Source organism: Atractosteus spatula, chromosome 5 (genome assembly GCF_055471065.1).
Source record: "Atractosteus spatula isolate fAtrSpa1 chromosome 5, fAtrSpa1.hap1, whole genome shotgun sequence".
NCBI lineage: Eukaryota > Metazoa > Chordata > Actinopteri > Semionotiformes > Lepisosteidae > Atractosteus > Atractosteus spatula.
In genome coordinates this window covers 39,781,423-39,804,838 of record NC_142710.1, presented here as the reverse complement: position 1 = coordinate 39,804,838, position 23,416 = coordinate 39,781,423, and the positions used below count along the sequence as shown (strand labels likewise).

At 36.2% G+C, this 23,416-nt stretch overlaps 1 protein-coding gene across 1 annotated transcript in view; it reads left to right on the top strand.

Moving 5' to 3' along the window:
* Window positions 1–16,958, top strand: part of LOC148835072 (GDNF family receptor alpha-1-like) — an 83,099-nt gene extending 66,141 nt beyond the window's left edge. The window contains exons 7-9 of the mRNA XM_088916870.1: window positions 6,998–7,197; window positions 12,763–12,807; window positions 14,213–16,958. Of these exons, the coding sequence (XP_088772996.1) occupies window positions 6,998–7,197; window positions 12,763–12,807; window positions 14,213–14,365 (398 nt within the window). The 3' untranslated portion in view covers window positions 14,366–16,958. The remainder of the gene's footprint in view (window positions 1–6,997; window positions 7,198–12,762; window positions 12,808–14,212) is intronic.
* The last annotated feature ends 6,458 nt before the right edge of the window (window positions 16,959–23,416 follow it).

Genomic DNA, 23,416 nt, shown 5'->3' with positions numbered 1-23,416 from the left:
AATAAAAAACACTGTTACATCGCATCTACTGTTTGCAATAAACAAAGCTCAGGCTAACGTTAATAATACAAAAGCAATAAAACAGAAACTTTTCAGGTGGCCATAACACTTGACAGGGAGTTTGAAATATTAAATTCTTTCCTTTGAAACTCAATGTATAGATGTGTGGAATATGAAAGAAGGACATACAACAGTATTGTCATTGGGGTAGAATGTATAAATAAGCACTAGAGTAACAATGTCCAGCACTCATTGTTTAATGTTTATCCTGCCTTTATCTACATGAACCAATTCACATAATTACGGCTGCACTTGACCTTGAGCTCTCCCAATAAAAGAGAGTAAAAATCTGCTGCTTTTTTCCACCTCTTTTAACCTTTGACTTTGACTAGAGTAACTGTTACAATATTTTATGGACTTAAAATCAATTTAACCTACGTGGAAAAGGTTCCATTCTCAAGGAATGTACTGACTTTAATGGAGAGCTCTAGGAGACAAGACAGTTCTATTTATTAGGAAAAGATAAAGATCAAAAGGGGATAAAGTCTAGCTTCAAATTAACATCTATGTCACATGAGCTGTAGGTAATCTAAATAGTTGTGTGTACAGATGCAGTACATTGTCTTACAGTAAAGTAAAAAAAGGAATTAATTAAAATTGAACAAAATATTAAGCATTGCAATTCAACAGCACTAAACAGCATCTGGAGTTGCAAAACTACTGTATAATGCTGTTATAGAATATATATCAATGCTTTTTGCTCCATGATTTACCCCACGTACGTATGTGGAATATGAAGTCCATAAAGTCATAAGATATGGCTCAAGTTTCCAAAAGATGTTTTTGGTGAAACAGAAAAATAATACACAAACATATTTGCTCTGATGTAGAGTAGATGAAAATGTTTTTTGCAGACCTACAGATATGTTGTCTGCATAACCAGATGTATAATTTAGAGCTTTTGTGTCATTAGAAAAAAATAAATCCCTCTTTCTTTAACAACACAAACAAGAAAGATGAAAAACACTGGCTCTGTCATTTTGATGGCAATCTAAGTGTCATCTTCAAGGCACCACCTAGATCAAGATTTAGAACAGTTCATCTTCACTGCAATCACTGATGCAAAAAAGGATGTCTAGTTTGTGACATAAATGCATATTGGCTGCTGGTAATAACTGGATTAATCATATGATGAAATGCAAAATTTCAGGCATATTTCGTCATCTACACATCAGGTGATGCAACGGTCTATCTAATTTCAGAGGAACAAAAAACCTTCCTCCAAAGTTATATGCCATTAGAAAGTAGAATACCCACCATTACTTTGTGGACCACAATACATGAACAATAATGCACCAAGCTAAACAGGAATAAAGCCCTTTCTTTTGCAAATAGATTGTCACAGTTGGGCTGAAGAAAATCCAATTGGGCATTCATAAATAGGAGAGATGTCAAGTTCCCAGCTGTTCTAGAAAGAAAAGGTTATCCCACCTTCTCACAGTTGGTAGTGCACGCAGCAAACAAGCAGGTTCCAAAGAAAGGTCACACGAACTCACTGCCTGCCTTATCAAATTTCCATTAATCCAACAGGGGGCCAGAAGAAGTTTTGTTACCTGCAAACCCAGCAGGAAGGTAGATAATAAGCCACTTACTTCAGTATTGCAAAGGACACACTAAAGATGTGATGGACACTAAGTGGAAAATGGCAGGAGTTCACGGAGGAGGCTAAAATTTCTGTGATTTCTTTGCTGAAATAATGTGCTGACAATACTTTCCACATTTCGCTGTCATTACTACTTAGAATTTATATTGACAACTGCTAGCAGATCCAAAGTTTGAAATTAGAATTCACATTAATTAATGTAATATGAATGGATGTCTGGCTATAGAGGTTGATAGAATTTGAACTGTGTACTTAATTAGCTAAGAAGCCAACACAATTGAACTATTACTAGAATTCACTACGAATACCAACACTCAGATATTAAGCTAATGAAATGGTTTGAATATTTTAGTCACTATAAAATTAGCTTGACCCACTTGGCTGAGGGCTAACATCATCAGCGTAGGATCCCCATGTGGAGTGAAGAGTGACCAAGGGGTAGCTGCAAAGGTTGGCGATGGGGTGGGGGTGAGATAAAAAAGACAGATGCAAGGGAGAGAAGGGGGATTAAGTATAGCATTAATAATGTTTTTGGTGAGAAGATGACATCTTGATTGATAACAGATTACTTACACCTGAGGCTTGGGTCTTGTCATTCCTCTCAGACTTGTTATAAACATCATTTAACAAATTTAACAAGTCATCCATGTCAGTACTTGTCATGTACTGTACATGTGCAGTATATAGAAGTAAATTGAAATTGACAACACACTGAACTATACACATTAGTGTGACATAATTTAGTATATTCATTTAGTGGATTTTTTTCCCATTCATCTATAGTATCAATTTTTTTGTAGTTCTCATTCAAAGGATAGAACTTATGTCTCATAGAAATACATTTATTTTAAGAGATGAAGACTAATTGTAATAAATATTCAGTACACCTCAGAGTGCACTTCTGTCATCATACAGTACTTACCAAAGTAATGTTTGCAGACTACTGAGGTCAACATATTTAGATTTCTAACAGGAAACAATTAACAGGCAGATGTTTGCACACTGTTTGCACACATACAGTACCTTCCCTCTCCTTACCTGATAGCAGATAAAATGGAAGGCCCAATCTGTCATTTAGTTGAAATTCTGTGGGGGTGTTTGCCTAATACATACAGAAGAACAGAAGAAATGTGTGCTACGAAAACCTTTAAATACAAATAAACCCTATTATTCAATTCACGTTTAAGTTTATTGTCATTATACAGGTACAGTATATGCTATTTAGCTAACTCTCAGACGGTAAGAAGTACAAAAAAAACAACAATACAATTGTATAAGAAAAGAAAGACAGAGACAACAGGCAATGTGCAAAACAATAACAGGTAACAGGTAATGTGCAAAACAACATTAAATGTGCAAAATCATACATTAACAGAATGAAATAAAGCAAAGAAATTATGGGGAATGAGCTTCTTGACGTGAGGTAGAGGTAGATTTCAATGTGTGTTTGAGTTTTGGTAAGAGAGAAGGCACTGTGAGGTTCAGATCATAGGTGAGAGAGGCTGTTTAATAGTTTGATAGTGCGGGGATAAAAACTGTCTCTGAGTCTGGTAGTCCAGGCCCAATGCTCCGGTACCATTTTCCAGATGGTAGAGAGTCAAACAGTCTGTAGCTGGGGTGTGTGGGGTCTTTGATGATGCTTAGAGCTTTCCTCAAGCACCGTCTGTCATAAATGTCCTGGATGGATGGGAGAGCAACCCCAGTGATGAACTGGGCAGTTTTCAACACCTGCTGTAGGGGTTTGTGGTCAGCAATACCGCAGTTGCCATACCACACTGTGATGCAACCTATCAGTGTACTTTCTGTAGTGCATCTGTAAAAGTTAGTGAGGATCTGGGGACATATCTTAGCCTTCTTCAACCATCTTAGGAAGTACAGGCACTGTTGCACTTTCCTGATCAGACAGGTGGCGTTGAGAGCCCATGTGAGGTCCTCGGTGATATGGACGCCAAGGAATTTGAAAGTTACTGACCCTTTCCACTTCAGTCCTGTTCATGTGGATAGGGGCATGTCCGTTTTGCAGTTTTCTGAAATCAACGATCAGCTCCTTGGTTTTGCTGACGTTGAGGGTGAGTTGTTGTCTTTACACCACGTTGTAAGGAGATTGACCTCCTCCCTGTAGGCCTTCTCATCATTGTCTGTGATCAGACCTACAACTGTGGTGTCATTGGCAAACTTGATGATGGAGTTGTTGTTGTGTTTGGCCTTACAGTCATGGGTGTAGAGGGAGAAGAGCAATGGACTAAGCACACAACCCTGGACTATTATATAGTATTGGCTGTAAAAGTTGTGCTTTATACTATGGTACATGTACTTTGCCAAATCATGCCAAAAACACAAAGTTTAGTAAACTAGGAATGTGTAGCCTCAAGTCTAAATCTGTTATTTTTTTGAAGAGACAACTCAAATCCTACACCCATCAGCTTAACTTCATTCTTATATCTCTTATTTGTAATAGCTCATGTAAGTTTAGCTTATCACTTCCCTATCTGACAGATAGCTGCTACACATCAAGGAACATTTTAACTGAGTGTTTATCTCATCAGTCATATTAGAGGAAGAATTCACCAATGTCAAAGCAAATTAGAAAACATACCCACCCAGGGCATTCAGTTCAGCAAAGAAAAGGCACTGTTTTTGTTTTAATGGTAAACATTTAGTCTTGTTTGTAGACATTACATTAATAGCAAAAATGAATATTGTTATATTGATAAATATGTATAAATTTAAAAAGGTTAAACAATCTACTTACTCCATGAGTGGTTATGAATGATATTGTGAAGAACAAGAATGATTCATAAAAAAATATTCCTTTTAATACTTATCAGTCACAGTGCCAAACATAGGAATGGAGTATGCATGGGTACAGTGTGCTTTGAAGATGGCAGGAAAGATGGCACATCAGAGCTTACATAGCTTTCACACTTTGGCATTCATAAAATGCTTAAAGTAAGGCCCTAGATTTTCTCCTCAATAGCAGCTAAGAGCAGAATCCATAGATCTGAATGGGAAGACCCAGGATCAATGCATTATGGAAAGCATTTGCTTTAAATTTTAGAAAGCTTTTTGCATCTGCTAAATTTTCCATTTAATCACCTCTGATGTAAACAAATTTATCAAGAGGAGCAACAGGCTGTACAGTTGCAGCCAGAGTGACAATATAGTATAAGACAGCAGGCCATGCCCTTAAAATACTTCTGCTCCTTTAAGTTGTGGATATTCGAAATTCAAATGACCTTAATTTACACCAGCAATCCTGAAGAGAAAGTCACAAGACACAATTTAAAATATTTTGTACATGCAGTTTTGTTGGTCCTACTGTATTTTGCTCAAGAAAAATATTATCAGTCACATAAAAAATATGATACATGTTTCTAAAGTAAAACCTAAAAGACAGCAAATTTATTTTACAATTAGTACGGATTATTTCCTTTAAACCAATGCCTCAGATCTCCAAGTTCAGGAGGTGTCAATTCTGTCTTCTCCTGTGACGAACATTTGACTGTGAGTCAGAAACACTTTGTGCTTATAGTCCATATGTGGTAGAGATGTGCCATCTCATAGCTAAGAGTAATCCTTGCAGATTTTGTGTATTCCTGAACTGACCACGTGACATGATATGAACATTGCGAGTATTGAATAATTATGTAAATTCCATTGTAGAGTCCCAACAACAGCTAACAAAAAAAACAAACAGTAAATGTTTACCAAAGCAGCTTGTTCTGCTTATATACTGTAGACTGTTTATCTGCATGTCTCTTCAGCTGTTGACTTGGTGTCTGGTTGGCTGCTAATGGAATTGTTTCACACACACTAGCCCTGGGACTGAGTTCAGGATCAGTTGTGGTTTTTACTTGTGCTTGATGTCATGGTGAAGTTACAGCTTAACAGCTTTAGCGACTGACTCTTTTATTTGCATGAATGTAACAATAAAAGGGACCTGCAAGCCTAGTACTTCAGTGAAGTACTGTAACTAAAGGTTTACAATCTGCTGCTGTTACATCTATGTTAGAGCTAGTTGGAACCCAAAGTGCTTAATAACTAACATCCTGGTTCCTATTAGCCCATTTTTGCCAAATTTAGGAATTGTGATTAAAGTTAAGATATTTAAACCTTCGCGTTTGAGGTTTATGAAAAGATACAGTGCTGCACAATACTTAAACAGCTATTACTAAGTTAGCTGATGACTTGTGGATATAGTTGCAGCTTTTGATAGGTACTGTAGGTTATGGCATTTTACTGGATCATATAGAAAATAAGGGACTAATTTAATTCACAAAGGCACTTCTTGAACATACTGTACAAGAGGAACCTATCAACCTATTAATCTACCAACCTCCTATTGAACTTCTTAAACAAAGGATGTCACGCGACAGACTTGAGAAAGAATTGTTGCAACTATCTTGCAACAGGCTATTGCATAGCACATAGAGCTTATATTTTAAAATGTGCTTATAAATAAAGCACTGTTAGAAAATATCACTGCTTAGCCTGTTACTATTAATAATAATTGCTTCCTAATGTTAAATATACAAAACTGTGGGAATTCAGAGAAAATGAAATGTGGCTAGAATAAGAATGTACTTATTTCTACTGTAATCTAGAACGTGTGAAGATAAAGCCACTATTAAGTATAAACAAAACATGTGAACAAACTAGTTGAAAAGACACTTCTGGGCTTTTTTCTCTAGGTTAAAAGTATTCAGTGACCCAAGGAGAAAATACATAATTATTCCTCAGAGACGTAACTACTAAAGGATCAATGGTTTTAACTGTTTTACTTCAAAGGAAAAGTGTTTTATTATTAACTGGTATTATAAATTGGTCATAATCACTCTTAAGCTATTCGGGTTCCTGCAGAATAATTGCTTAACGTTTTTTTTGTTCCAATTAAAGATACAAAAATGTCCTTATACACCGTGAAAAAATGCCTTTAAATTTGTGTTCGCAAAGTTTATTCTTCTATTAGTTTTTGATTTTTTAAACAAAATAACTTGTGATTGCTTTAGTTTTCCTGCTCTCATTTTTATAGAACCTAAGCACAGAGTTCTCATAGTGAAAAAAGTTTCTTCCTTCATTGGAGCTGTTAATTGTCTATTGTTTTTATTTCACAGTGTGTAATAGGAACACTGGTCATATCACTTCTGATATAATCTGTCCTTGTGGTTAAAATCATTCTGGACATGTTTTACAGAGTTCCTCAACTCCAATGTTAACAGTTTACTAAATCTCATGTGCTCTGTACAGTATTTTGTCTTCTTAGCCCTGTAATTATATGGATCCTCAGATATTTGACAGCTAAATTCTGTCTCTGTTTTCATTTTCTTCTTATAGGGAATGCTATCCAGGCCTTTGGGAATGGTACTGATTTGAGTGTATGGCAACCTATGCCACCTGTACAGACGACAACTTCTACAACAACACCGTTCCAAGGTTCCAAAGGCAGGTCCACCACCACTCTGAACTCTTCGGCTCATGTCAATGAGATCAACACTGTCGACGAGTCTCTGTATCCCTTTTGTGCAAATTTGCAGGTAAGAGGTGATGTGACAATGAAACAACCCATCTTCTAAGGCAGCAAGTGAATGCTACTTCCAAAGCTCCTTAACTTTTAGCTCCAGGGTTTTCTTCATTAGCATGTTTTTACTAATAGGCACACTCTTGGTTCATCCTATGCAGCAGGATTTCATTTTCTCTGTAATGTATTCCAATTTCCATTCTTTCATTAATTCAGAAAAAGAACATATAAAAATATAGGAGCTGGAAAAAATAACTGTACGTGGAAAGTATAAAGCACAGTGAAGTGCTACAGTAGGTAAAATCTAAGTTTTTTATCATTTATAATCAAATATTTTTTTCATTTATACTTTATATAATGTTTAAGTTGTACTATAAATACGCCAACACGTGAACATTGCTACCTCTCCATAATACAGCAAATACTCATGCAAATCTCTTTTACCCCATCTCAAAGCATGAAATAAAAAGCTGCAGCTGTTCAGTGTTTTAGGCCAAAAAGAATCTCAGTACATACATGACAAACCAGAATAGTGACTCTGTATTTATGACAGGACTGTAAACACAGTCCTTCATGGGTAGTCATGTTCGATTTCAGCAAACACCTCTCTCCTTTGGGTTAAAAGGCTTAAGGCTGCTTAAGAGTATATATAATTTTGCTGCATGCTGTAGCCTATGTACCTGGACCCTAGATTCACACAGCACCTTCCTGCACTAAACCATTTTTGCCAGAATACAGGCAATTTTCTGCTAGGAGTTTTTATATTCTCCCTACCTGTACTCCCCCAATAAACTTCAAAGCAACCTCCACAAGTTATAGGTATCCTTCACTATGATCCAGGTCACAGAACCACTGCTTTCTGTCCAATACAGTCAAATTCCATTTTCAAACATCTGTCTTCTTGGGGACGTCATAGCACATAAGCCACCAGCCAAGATGAGCACCAAATCCATTACACCAAAAGCATATCCCTAGCTGCTGGGAGTCCTGAACACTCATGTGAGGAATGATAGCACCATAATCATCTCATCTTACACTATCTGTGTTTGATATATGGGGTGTTCATGGTTATTGGCCTCTAGCTGTGTCATTATTGGGGAGTATATTGCACTGTCACTGTTTCATGGTCATCAAAGTCTCATCCTGGATATCTGACAGCTGTCATTCTCCAACCTCCTGGGCTCAGCCTCCTTTCCTAAGCAGACAAAACCACAACAGGGTCACAGGAGCAAAAGATGGCAATCTAAATGTTAAAATGTAACAGCAGGGGCTGTACATATTCCAAACGAGTTCCAGTTGTTTTTACACACACATCTCTTACTAGATCACTCCACAGGTTCTGTAAAATAATGTGCTAGTATCTTTCACAGAAACGTTTTCCTTTCCTTTCCTGCACACTTTCCTTAGAAACCCTTCCTGCCTTCGGACACCATTGGACAAGACTCTGACCTTCCCAAATCTAAGTGGTGTTGTCCCATGCCTGTACTGCATGCATTCACTACTATACTGTGAAGAATTGTGCATTGTAATCTATAATAAAACCCTGGAGACATGACAAAAATAATTTACAAAAAGACTCTAGCCATTAAAACTGGATAGAACATCAGGCAGCAGAGGGGAGGAGTGGTTAGGGCTCTGGATTCATAACTAGAAGGTTATGGATTCAAATCCCTCGGTGGAACACTGTGGTCATACCCTTGAGCAAGGTACTTCATTAAAATAGCCAGCCATATAATTGACTGCAAATACAAGACACTGTGTTAAAGCATCAGTCAAATAATATCAGACACAGATGTCAAGTTTCAAGAAATAGGTGAGAGAAACTGCTAGCAAGCAGCTAGACTGCTTTTGATTTTAAAGTGAAGTAGTTTTACCCCAATTGTTTCTCATTACTATTAATTATCTATTAAATACAATATACATTACAATACTCACAAATTCTGATTTTGGCGACTGGCATTTAAAAACTATGAACCAAACATCAAAGATAGATACTATTGCACAACAACAAGAAGATTACATGATATAGTTTAGTAGTTAATATACTGTAATTCTTGGACTGTTATATTGATGTTTAATTGATGTTATAAATGTTATTAAAATAACATTTTAAGTTGAAGGCCCTCTTCGATAAAGCTTTTTAAAACCAACAGTATATTAATAAAAGGAATAATAGAGCAATTCCTGTATAACCTTTTCTTCTTTCATATTTGTCCTATGAATGTTAGAAACAACGTATTTAAAGTGAAAGGATGCCTTTGAGTAATATGCTTTGGTCAGGGCCATACCCACTCATTGTGTTTTTGTAACCCGATATCAGTACCATCTATTTCTACCATTCCTCCTGATGTGAGGGTTAAACTAAAATAAAATGGGAGTCACAGAGTACCATCTATAATAAAGCACATTTTTGAATAAGATGGGCAACTTGTCCTCTACATCCAATTCAGTCTCTTTCTAAGCTTTCAGAAATGATTGCTCCTTCTTTAATCCCATTTGTTGTATGCTTCGAATGTAATAACAACATGAAGTATATAATTTCCTTAAAAGTCTCTGCCTTATTTGCATAAAGTCTCAAAGCAGATAGTAACATACCTTACAGCAATAGGTGTACCTTTGTTTTAATAGTACAGGATAATGAAAATATAGCACAAATACAGACATTCAAAGATATTAACGCCAGCCCTGAAACATACTGATAATGCAGACAAAGGCCATCTCTTACAATAAAGAAGCAAGAAAAGGGGTCTGGTACAAGACTGAACTAGTCAAAAGAAATCGAAGTCCTTTCATACTGTAGCCTGCATCTAGAACTTGAAAGCATAAATTAGAGAGGAATTTTAAAATACTCATTAATATGATTGTGAAGTCTTTTCCAACAGTATGAATATAGTTCTAATTCTTACTGACCCATTTAACCTCTGCTGACCTCTCCCACTGTAGGTACAATTAGGTATTTTGGAGGAGAGCTGCTAAATCTACACAAAATAAATTGTTTGAGTTTCCAAAGAACTGAATTTCTTTTAAAATGTAACAGCTTGCAACAAAAAAAACCTTCTAAAAGATAGTTTTTAATTTATTGTCTGTGCTCAATAATATTTGCTAAGCAGTCTTTGTAGAATATAAAAAGGGCTTTACTATGATTGATGGGTATAAAATGTCACTGCAATGTTTTATTTGGAGTCTCTTGAGGTACAAACTTGGGGTATTAAATATACTGCCAAGCTGCCATGTCTGAACTAATTGGCAGTCATATTAACATTAATAGTGACAACTTTTAGCCCTACTACACTGAGGCCGAAAGGTTTCTACAGTCCCACTGTGCAGAAGACAAGAACTGAACTGACATAAAAGCCACCAGTAGACCAGTGTGCTCACATACAGATAGCAGATAGCAGAGGACCAAGACTGCTACTGGAATTTGTCAATTGAACCTTCTCTTTTCTGTTGAAGGGAAATGCCAAAGTTCAACAGCTAAACTAGTTTAGTTTGATTCATGTACTGTAGCTCTCAAAATATCTAAAGAAATATATAGGATACTGTATATAGAAGGATATATTTTTTAAGTTGTTGACTTGGCATGTTAGGCTTTATTTCATTATCCATTTTAGTACCTTTATGACAGAGATACAGGTCAGGAATGAATTTTCTTCAGTGTTATGAACAGTGTAACAGTTTCTTTCAAAACAACAAAAAACCTAAATAAGAATATGATGTCAGATAGCCCAAGGATTGTAACTTACTTTTAGGTTCACATATTATATATATATAAAGATATTTTTGTTCCTTTTTGAAAAAAAAATGCAATAGTCATGCTTTGAACCAAAATGACTGGAACTCCTACTTTCCTGTGCTTAGTAAAAGGAAGTCTGAGAACAATACTACTATTGATACTGGCAGCAGTATTTCTTTATTGTATCAAGAGCTGGAATCCAAAACAAAGTGGCTTTTGTTGTAGCCCATTAGATAATAAATTCATAATGAACCACAGAATGGAACCATTAAGAGTAAGCAAAATATACGTTTGACAGCCAGCATTTTCAAACCTCTCTCCATAGGAAGTTCTGAAATTAAACTGTTCAAGACTTTGTTTCTCAACAATTCTATTACTGGAAAACTTCTTGCACTTGTTGTCTCTGAGTACAATAAATACTCCCTGAACTACTGAAAAAATACAGACTTAGGTGTCATATCCACACCTATTTCAGCAGATGTGTCTTCAAAAAGATGCGTCTGACATTTGGTTTTGTTTTATATTAGGTATTCACATCTCTTTTGAAAATTGCAACGTGTTTCTCCCACTCACCGAAGACCTAAAAACGTGCCAATGTTGGCTTTAGCTTTGAATTTTTTTTTTCAAGTTTTCTTTTCCTGTAACTGCATCTTACATGAACCAGCTCTGGGCACATTTGCAGCAAGCAATGTATTCTCCTTTAATTAAGTCGGTGGATTTACAGGAAATAAAAACTTTTTATACAGACATCAGCAACAGCCTTGCTGACTACAGCACCGCTTAATGTGCTCTAACCTAAGGTGCTCTGATGGAATTAACTTTTTTCACTTTGAGGCTTTCCCAGTAGAAAAAAAAAGTTATTGAAAACACAACAGCATATTGACCTTGCACGATATTTTTGAGTTGATGTGTTCAAACAAGACAAATTCACAGTAAGAAGCAGTTGTTACAGTATCCACTAAGATGCTAACAAAACATGGTATTTTTGGCAGATAGTTTATGGTAGACACCTCTAGCTTTTTGGGGGAAATAATTTATATGATTTTAAATACATTATGCCACTATTCATAATCAGTAATGGGGTATACTGTATGAACAAAGGCTTTAAAAATAATATGAGCCAGATTGAGGCCTGCTGAAAGAAAATGAGTGCTGCAGCTACTGTATACTGTTTCATTCACGATGCTGTTAGCCTACAACTTTTTTTTTACTACTGTATCTACTGGAGAATAAGTACAGTATGTAAAAAATCATTTAAATTCATTGTTGCTGTTACCTACCTGATTCACCAGGAATTTCTGTGTATCTACACACCTGTACCTGTTTCATTTTAATCTGTTTCTTCTGGCTTCAGAAAAAAAATGTTCTTCACTAAAATTGTAAGTTCTATGAAAACTCTGGTGACAGTAATTAGCAATCAGCATGTTAGCTCACAAATCTGAATGTTAAAGATCTCCAGAACAATCCTTGCGACTGATTCACAAATTTATTTGCAATATTTGTATAGGAAAATGTGATTTATTGCAAGAAATATGTAACTGAAAAAAATAAGATTTTGAGAGTGAGATAACAATATATTTGTGCAATGCCATTAGCATGAATGTAAGACAGCTTCCATTTATATACTTAAATAAAACTGGAATACTTGCTTTGGTATTCAACTTTAAACGTTTATCTCCCTACAGCTTTACCTCACAGCTCTTGTAGTGATACTGAGACATATCTGCTCCTTTTAGAACAGATGACATATTAACTGAACTTAAAGGCAAGGGGGAGTCATAACTATGTACTGTATGTGGCTACTGTATCCTTTGTTTAATTGACCCTTTTTATGTTTAATGTCTGCAGGCTCAGAAATTGAAATCAAATGCTACAGTAGATGCACATCAGTGTGTAAGTATCTAGGACATTTTCTTCATCTCTAAAGAATACTGCTCAGTTGAGCAGATGTTTGATAAAGCAGTGTTTCTTCTAGAATTTGAATGTACTAAACTGAATATCCTTGCACGTACACATAAAATAAGCATTTTCTTATTTTCATTTATCATGGCAGACAGTTTACACTGTTACAAACAGCGAACCCAGGGAGCTCTTCCTTTATCATTGTAAAGAGCTCTATCTGCACAACTTTCCCACTGATTTAAAGGGTTAAATTATAGGGAACTACTGTATAGCTTCCTTCCAAACACAATTTACTTCAATGGAGCATTCTCTGTATATTAAACTCTTCTTAGTGAAAATAATTTTAATAGACAAAGGCTCCAGACATGTATCCTTAGAATAATATTGAAAACATTATTACAACGCTGGAACAAATCATCAAAAAGGAACTTCAACACAAGAATTGATTTTTGCTTTACACAGAACTTAAAATAAAATAAACTGCATGACAAGAGCTCAGCGGCCTCTGTTATAGTAGTAAATAAGGCCTTTACTGTGTTTTGAAGACACAAGTGTAATTGCCTGCTCTTTCTCCATGCAATACTGTGTATGCGCTACCATCAGCTAGTGTAAAGAGAAGTGCAAGCATACAATTTTCCATTCAGTTTGTGGTACTTTGGTTTGTTTGTTCCTTATCTTTTGCCATTTAAAGCTCTTTAAATGTCATGCAACATAATAAATCAGCATAATTCTATTGAGTGACATTTAGTATTTTGCTTTAAAGCCAGAAGTGTCATAAAACAGGTGAACCCATTTTAAAATATTTTCTGATTACACACAGTCAAGGTTTGTCCTATTTTTGAATGTTTTTTTTTTCCTTTTAAAAGCTTTACATGGGACTTTGTGTAACTTATTGAAAAGCTTATATACTGTAGATATCTGGGTAAAAATAGGTATTTAAAAACATAAGAGGTGTCTGCATATACTGTATGTGTTACGTACTCATTACACAGAACATTTTGTCTGTAATATTAATGCAGTCAAATATTACCAATATTACCAATTAAATGAGAAATTAGTTGTATGATATCAAATAGAAGTATTCCAAATCTGATAAAAATGATAATATAGATAACACAAAGTTTTCCTCGGAGAACAGCTCTCTACTGTATGTGATTATCCAGTCTAGGAGCAATTTATTCCTAAAGCAATCCTTTTATTGGGAATAGTATTGTTCTAGGAGCCATGAGGTTTTGAATTTTGCAGCTTTTAAGAGCAAAGGACATAATGCAAACAACACTGCATGACTCTTTGATATTTTTCAACTACTAAGCAATAAATGATTGTAATTCCTTGATCAGGAAAAGATCAAGAATGTCCATAACTAAGTTAAAATTTTGTTTCTCACTTTTCACAGGATCTGCAGATTAATGACCCAAATCCTTCAAACTCCATGTCCAAGATCTCCTCTAGGGCCACTACATCTTCCCATCTGAGTGGCCTGATGCTGATTTTGGTCACAATGGTCCATTCAACCATTATGGCTTTTAACTCAGCAGAAATATTGTAGCCACAGTAAATAAGAGAAAAGGACAGACTTGTACAAATACTAAAAAAAATTGTTCCCGGTCTTGTATTTTTTTTTAATTCTGGTTCTAGAGGCTAGGTTTGAATCTCTGTTCTGAGATAATTTTGTTGTAACTGGATTTTGTTTTTCAAAAAAAAAATGGAAGCTGCTTTTGGTGTTTTGGGGGCTGTATGAATACTCAGTGCAGTGCTACATTCCAAACCAAAATGGCTTGTGGTCATATGGAGTCTTTCAGTGAAAACAACTTAAAAAAGGGTAAGGTTTTAAGATAAGATGAGGGGCAGGAGGCGAAGGGCAGGGATTTGATTGGTGTACAGTAACTTGGTTTTAAGACCTGTGAGGAGCATTTTCATTGTTGAAAATCTTGTTTGTGGTGTACATGTGTGCAACATCTGTCTTTTCCACCCTGACAAGGGATGACAATAATGCCAGGGTGGCTGGCTGGACTTGAGAGCCACGAAGTGAACAGATGGGTCGGCAGAGAGGACTTCTCAAGGCTTCACCCTTTTTAATGGATGGATTGCTACAGATATTTAAATGAGGAAAACCAAACCTTTTACCTGTACTAATGTCCTCCTTATTTAATTGTTTATGTAGGTGGTTTTACAATACTGAAGAGTCAGTTCTGTTCCATACATGAATTTCATCTTGGTTCCGTCCTCCATTTTGTTACCTCCACATGAAGAATTAACCCTTCAGTTCAAAACCGTTCATATAGTCTTATTACATCTTCTTTCAGTTTGACAGCCTGCAAATCCTGGGAAAAAACATGATAAATATACAGTAACTGCAAATTCTTAAACAGCTTGTTAAAACTGAGGGCATCTCACACTTACAAATTTACAGGATTTGGATTTTATTTCTGTCATATAATAATTATTATATCCAGTAAACTTACCCCAAACCAGATCACAGTCCATTAAAAATGTCTGTAATGATCACACATTCAATATATTAATTTGCTCACTGTTAAAATGGTATGCATATTGTTATAGCTCCAAAAAGGGACAGAAGTAAAAAAAGGGCATTAGGAAACGTTAACTGCAGATTTTTCACTACAGTAAAGAATGCTGCCAGATTCTGCTTGCATACTACAGTAAGGACTCTTCTGTAACAGTTTCAGAGCCCATCCAATTCTGTATCAGATTCAATCAGATATGGATTAATATAATGACCACTTTATATAAAGTGTTAGTCTCATTGCACATAATCACAAAAACAGCCAGTTTGCAATTCAGCTGCTATACAGTATATACAGTAACTTCATATTACATTCACATACATATTGTATAAAAAACAGTGTCATTTGCGTAATGTTGTCCGTGATCTGCAATAAAAAGACAAAGTCAGTAAGAGAGATGAACCTGATCTAAGCATAAAATATATTTCTTCTATAAGTTTTTGTAATTTGTAAAAGTGCTGCTAAATTACTGCCTTCGCACCATAGTGAACACATAGTATTCATGTCTACTGAGTTTAAATAGTTGCAATTAATTACAAGATAAATAACCCTCAATCCCACAATAATTAGTTATATCCATAAATATGATTTACTGTGAATATATGCATACAAAAGTAAACATACTTCAACAACACACATACGTTACCGTTGTTTATATTGTGGTGCATTATTTTATGTGGCTTTCGCATATATTACACCATGTTTCAGGATAAAAATATATTGGTCACATCTATGTACAGAATATATAATATTCTTATGTAACTAACCAGAGAAGATGAAATATGTATAACAAAACCACAAATGAGGACAGAATTTGGAAAATGTGTATTAAAAACAACATTTTCTTAAATGTGTTAATATGCTTTGTAGTTTCTCTTGGGGTTTAGGCTTTCAAAAAGAAGTGATACATACAGTATAATGCAGAAAGCTTTTAGCAAATGTATTTTTTTATATTATTGTTACATCTGTCCTAGATTAATAGGACTAGTATGTTAAAACATTCATTTCTGCTGCTGCCCAACTATAAGCTTGATTATGGTGAAATACCTTTTTATTTTTCTAATTGTGTTTTTCCTTTTACCTGGATGGAATTTTAATCTTTTGTATTAGACTACTTTCTCCAAAGCAAACATGCAGCACAAAATATGAGCAAAATCTCAATATATTAACATTTTGTGTAACTAACAGTTATCATTTGGGGTTTATTCTGTTAGGAAATATTTGCATGCCAGTTTGTTACTGGCTGATGGGCACATGGCCAAGCAAATTGTAGCCTTTGTATTATAGACAGGAACAGAAGCAGTCTTTTCCAAACTTGGAACCTGAGTGTTTGCATTGAACAACTCCTCTTATAGGTTAAATAAGAGGATCTAAGACACCAGAAAATGCTGCAGAGGTTGGGTTTGGGTACAGTAATTATAATCCCAGAATGCAATGTAATGAAACATTCATTATTTGTAATCATACAATCCACATTATTTTGGTTGTAAAAAAGAACATTTATACTTATGGAAAGAAGTTTAAAGATCCTTCAGCTATATGCCACATTACTACTTAGCTTGTGAAAATGTACGACCTATTCTACAAAAATGATCATTAAAAATGTTGACCCAATCTCTGATACTGTCTTGTTTTTCTTGAAAGTACCCTTAAACTTCTGTCTTTTATGATACCCTATAAAATGTCAGCCTTTAATACAATAAAGATGTGCCCATGACAAAAGACATGTCATTTCATGTCTGATGTGGTTCTGACAAAGATGTGTAACTTCTTCAAATTCATCTAGAGCACTTAGAATTACTAGTGGACAACAGGGAGAGCAAATACAAAATATTCCCAAAATACCAGAAACAATTGTTAGCTTAGAAATATGAAAGACTAATAGGTATAGAATGCTGGAGGTAAAAAAAACCATGAGACTGCAGTCTAATCACCTTGAAAACACTAAGTAGCATTAAAACATCTCTTTCAGCTAACTATTTGAATAGAGTGAATTCTTAATATTTTATGATGTGTACAGTCTGGATAAAAATACTACATATAAATGGATATGTGACCATTTTATCTATTTACAATTACCTAATAAAATACATATAATAAATTATGACTAAAAGGTGAAGAGCATGTTAGGGTGTGGCAGTGAAGTATGACTCAGATGCACACAAAACAGATTTGTTGGTACAACAGTTCTCGTAGGCTAGTTAGACATGTCATTGCAATGAAAGTGATCTAGATCTTCCCTAACCTCACACCTTTGATGGGTTTTCAGTAGTCCAGTTAGATCCTAATGAATATGATAGAGGGACAAAATATTTAGAGAGCTTTAGCTTTGGCTGTCTGGCAGAGGCTGCCTGAACCCCCTCACTCTATTGCGAGGACTGAACTGGGGAGCTGCTGCAGGGGTGTAGATGAGGGTGCAGGTGCGAGTCTTATATTCATAAGCGAGCAGAAGTGTGAGAGATTACGATCTAACCTTCCTCCTGAACTTCTGAACTGAATTTCTGCTATAAACTCCATGTTGTGTGTCCATTGACATTTTCTGTTATATTGGTGATTTAAAAAACACAGACAGTTGATATGACGATAAATGATTTTCTGGGTATGTAGAATTAAAGACAGATTTTGGGTTACAAGCATTGCTCTGCAAACCAACACCTATAACTGAATAAACAGACCTCATTATGAGACCAAGTGGGAATAGTTGACTACAAAACTGCCTCTGTAGATTTCACAAATGAGCAAGATGCCCCTTATGAATTTAAACAGCCTCATCCTACATACCCAGGAGACAGATAAAATCTCTTGCCTGCTCATTTTTATTGTTCTGCAAATCAAATACACATATATCCTACCCGTAATTAAAATATAGATTTGCTCGTTAAACAAAATAGCAAATAAATTAGGGGGAAAAATCACACTCAGCATCTTCATAAAGATGAGTTGGATACAGATGTGCCTTCATATGACTACCAAGGGTTTTAGCAGCCTGAAAAATATTAGCATGGATAGGTGACCTTGTTGACAGGAGTCATTTAGTTCATGATCACAAGTTAGCTTGTGGTTTGTGTATTTTCTTTAATTGCTGTAGCTCTGTAAGAAATCTCTGGCAATTTCCGCTAGCCAGTTAAATCTCAGCTCAGTTTGTCAAATGTAATATTCCTAAATACTACTCACTAAATGAGTAACGACCTATATTCTAAAACAATTAAAAACTATTTTGTCCTTTTGAGTAAGAGTAGAGTAGGCTTGTCAGACCAGACTCACAGCAGCCTGAATTACATTTTGGACCCTCATTTCCATGGTCAAATAAAGGCTCTTGTGTAGGGAAGTATGTTTCACTTGTTTCCCATACTCTATGTCATTAGCTCACTGAATGCCAAATTCTCAGTGAACATTAATGTTGACAAAACAAAGGTTATGTTTTTCATGGATATTTTATGCACCTGATTCATTTACTATCCAGAAAAGTCCCTGCTCTATTAATCAGCAAAACGACGTGTCTTCAGGAACAAGAAAATACCCTCCATGAGCCAAAGAAGCTCGTGGAGATTGGACGATTTGGTATTTTACAAGCAGAAGAGACCCAAAAGCTCACTTAATTCCACATCCAGACACTTGCATGACATTTTTCTGGCTTTTGAAGTCCAGGAAAAAACTGCAGCAGCACATTTTGTTTATTCCTTATAAAGTAGGGCTTTCCGATACTGGTATTTGAATTTCTGTGGCTACTAGCTTTCAAACTGAATGAATTTCAGTTACTTAATTAAACCCTAACTAATAACTTTATTAATTAAACATGTTTAGGTATTTACAGTCATAAAAAAGTTATTAATTTGCAGTACATACTGTATACATTCTTAACTGATCATTCCAGAACTGAAAAGAATTCAAAAAGGTCTAGTCTATTTTGTATATTATTTTTTTAAATTGATTGTTCACCAAGCCAAGAAGACAGTAGAATCACCTTTGGAGCTGGGCTCATCAGTAACTGATCTCAAAACATTGTGTCTGCTGATTTACATTCACAGAACATACATTTACAGAACCCAGTAACTTATAATACTGTAGGTTTAATTAGATCTTTAAAAACACTACAAACATGGGGAGGCCATTCAACCCATTTACTTTCTTTGGTTACTAGTAGATAATCAATTCAATGGTCTCACCCGGCCATTGTCTGAAAAAAGACAAGGTATCAACTTAACTAGCTTGTTCCAGAAACCCACTACCTTTTGTATTAAAAAGTGCCTCTTGCTCTTGTTTTAAAATGCTTTTCCCTGTAGTTTCCATCTCTGTCCTGTTTTGTTTCACTGCTGATCTGAAGGAGCTTAATATGTCAATACCTTTGAGGATTTTGAATTCCTGAATCAGGCCAGCTCATAGTCTTTTTATTCAAAACTAAAAATAATCAATTCTTTAAGGCTGCCAGTGTAAGACATTTACAGTATTGAATTTACCTGGTTTCTATTAAGATTCCAGTGCCGCATTTTTTTGTAATGTGACCAATATTATATGCAGTACTCTAAATGCTTTCTCTAGTCTGAGGACAAAAGTGTATTAAGTACAATTAAAACTAAGAATAGCAGACATTTCTTTGCACAAGGGGTTATGGGAATATGGAGCAAGCTACATACAGAGCAATGCTGTATAAGCTGATACTCTGATTTCTTTAAAGAAATGGATCAATCAGATCCTTGGATTAGTTAGCTATTGAAAAAAAACAAATGAGCAAAATGGGCTGAATGATCTCAGTGGTAAAAATTCATATGTCCTTAACTCTAACAATATGATCTACCATTTCTAAATCCAAGCCAATTATATCCTCAAAACCTTAAACTCCATCCCCATTCTAAATGCTTGGCATTTATGTCTGGCTGTGCAGGGTACACAGGATGTACAGTATCTGTCAGATATGTTTGGGGTTTTTTTTATGTACCTTGTGCTGTGCCATGCAACACATTGGTGGCAAGGTTCTGTGACAGCTGTGACTTGCTTTAATTCACACATTTATACGATTCTGTTCATCAGTATTTCTGACACTCTTTAACATATTTTAAAGAATCCTTTTCAGTACTGAATGTCTCCTGAGCAGTAATGTTGTGTAGTCATGCATTCTGCTTGAAGTATTCTTTGCTCAGTACTAAACAAAAAGTATTATAGATAGTATCAATAATCACCAGAAACCACTCTGAAATGTGCCCTGGGCCCTCAGGACACTCCCCTACTTCAAAGTCTCCATCCATACCTATCATGTCCTGAGCATGGGAGGAAATTGGATTATTTTTCTATGTCATTTTATTTTCCAATGCTTTCCCAGAAAAAAATGATTGCAAAAAAAGAACACATTAGAATTCTATTTAAGTACTCTTTTACACTCAAATTGTGAAAATCAATAATGAACGTCAATAATGAATGATACTGCTGAGTAGCTACTGTATACTTCAGGTGCCAATGTACTCCTCCAATTCACTGCTATGTTCAATTGGGTTTCCAAAGCTATAACCTAGTCTTGGATATTTAACTTGAAATGAGGACCTTATTAAAAGGTGGAACACAAAGTTCAAGTACAGGAAGTCAGGTACATTTGTCCCATGTTAACTATTTAACCTTCCTTCCTCATTTAAAAATGCATGAATGCATGAAAAATGCATATAGAGTAGTTTTAAACTAGCTAAAATGAATAAAAATGTGAGTCAGTCACGTTTCATGCAAGTGAAATAATCTCTGAAAACAAACAGTAATCTGACACTAGACTGCATCCGGTAATTCAGTTATGTATCACTATGCTATTTTTCCTCAGCCTGCCCTAAGGGTTTCTTATAATCCAGTAACACACAGTAAAACATGCTTTTTCAGATAACTTTTAGTAAAATCCGCTGGAGTATAAGTATCATTGCAATATCATTTGAAACCAATAATAACCAGTAATTTGTTTTCATCTTGCACTAATGGTGATATTAACAAGACTGGTATGATGTGTACACTTGGATCATGTATTTAAATTTTTTATGTATATTAGTTTGACATTATAAAGTAACCAAATGTAGACCAGAAAATGTGTAAACAGACACATCCAATGGGATTTTAGAATAGATAATTAACTGCTAGTGGTTAGTTAACAAAGCCAAAACTGGACAAAAATGGAAAATCTCTGGTAACTGGATTTTCAGCTATAAAAGGTTTTTTTCAGGCTATTACCCAAAGCACTATCCTGGAAAACAAAACAAATATCCATGCATCCTAAGAAGAGAGTCCAAAGAATTGCCAACAAATTAAGCTCAATTTAAAACACCACTACTTGTGCTATGCATATTTCAATGCCTGTCAGCAATTTGCTAAGAAGAACAACACAAATCTCTTTTCAGGTTTACTCTGATAAATCCAGACTAATCTAATCAAATATTATCTGAACATCAAATTTGACTACATCATCTTGAATAAGTGATGACTCTAGTTCTGCTAAGCATTATACTTAATGAACAAAACGGTGGCATTGTAGATAGTGCTGCTGACACAGCTTTCAGGTCCTGGGTTCGATAGCAGACTGGAGTGTAATGTAGTCAGATCTCGTGCCCTGTGTCTGCTGAGGCAGGCATCATGGTGTCACAACCCTATGTAAGAGAAAATGACTATAGATAATGAATGGGTGGATTATCCTAGAAAAAGGCATTGCATTTTACCAGTGGTCCATTATTATTAAATAGTTTCCCCATTTCTGGTCCTGAAGACCAGACTTGTCTTCTATTTTGAATGTTTCTCCATGAGCTAATTACATTCTTTAATAAATGCCATGCTGTAGCTTTCTTTCTTTCAACAGTTAACAGTTAGATGCTAGGCTGTAGCAGCTACTGGGTTTCAGAGTTCACTGCTCTGCTCAAGTTTATTGTTTCGATCACCCAGTGTCTAGATTTTAAAGAAATGGTGCAATGCAGAAAGATTCTAAGATTACTTATTATTAGTGTGCAAAACAGTGCTCTTTCCAAATATGACTATATATCTATTACATTTGCCCCACTGCAAAGAGTCCGGCTGTGTTGTAGCTATTGTTATGTCTACTCCACTGTGAAGTGGTGGATTGTGAGCAGCTGTAGTGGCCGTGCGCCACAACTAGGCTCCTTACTGATCGTTGAGGGGGCAGGATATAGTGAAGCATCTGATGGAGTGAGAAGTCATGTAGCAGCAGGTGTTCTGAGATATTTAAAACCTGTTCAGTTTCTCCTTGGCATTACTTTTCTCCGTATCTATCACCAGGTGTTTCCTAGCAGCGTCCTTCCTGTTCCTGCTTCTCCAATATGCCCTAAATCCCCTGTCTGTTGCTGTGCTTTCCAGGATTGATCTGCCCCGTCAGAGTGACAGTGCAGGTGAGAACTCTGCACTAGCTTCAGGCTTTAGTGGATGCTTTGCCTCTTTGGCCCGGTGCAGGGCGTGCCATCTGTAGTCCGTCCTGACAGCACATGCTTGGCCTGGTCCTGGGAGGAGACCTCCCTGAAGAACACATCCTCCTCTCAGCCTGGCTACCTGGCGTGCTTTTGATTGACTGTCCTGACCATGTGTCCTGTCCTGCCTGGCACAAGTTATAGATTGAACAGCCCTGCCCTGAACAGAGTGAACAGTCCTGTTTGCTATGCCCTGTACCCTGTATTAAAGCTCAGCTCCAGGCCCTGTTGTTTCTCCCTTTCCTCACTAGGGCTCTGCATGAGTTCCGGCCTCCAGTGGACTCCCAGTCCAGGGTGCGCCTTCTGTAACCTGCTCTGACTGTGCGCATTTGTTTGTCCCAGTCCAGGAGAAGTCTGAAAGCACAGGTTCTGTTCAGTCTCGTTCCTGGCATGCCTCCAGTTGACTGCCCTGACAACCTGTGCCCCATCCAGACCAGCTCCAGGTGCAGACCCATCCCTGGCTGCATTCCTGCCCTGCATCAGGATTCTGCTTGAGTCTGCCTGTCCCTTGTCCTTAAGACTCTACACTTGACCAGGACCTCAGTAGGCACAGTGTTCGGCCTAGTCTTGGGAAGAGCCCCCCCCTAAGAGCATGTATTATGTTCAAGCCAGTTTCTGATGCACCCCCCCAATGAC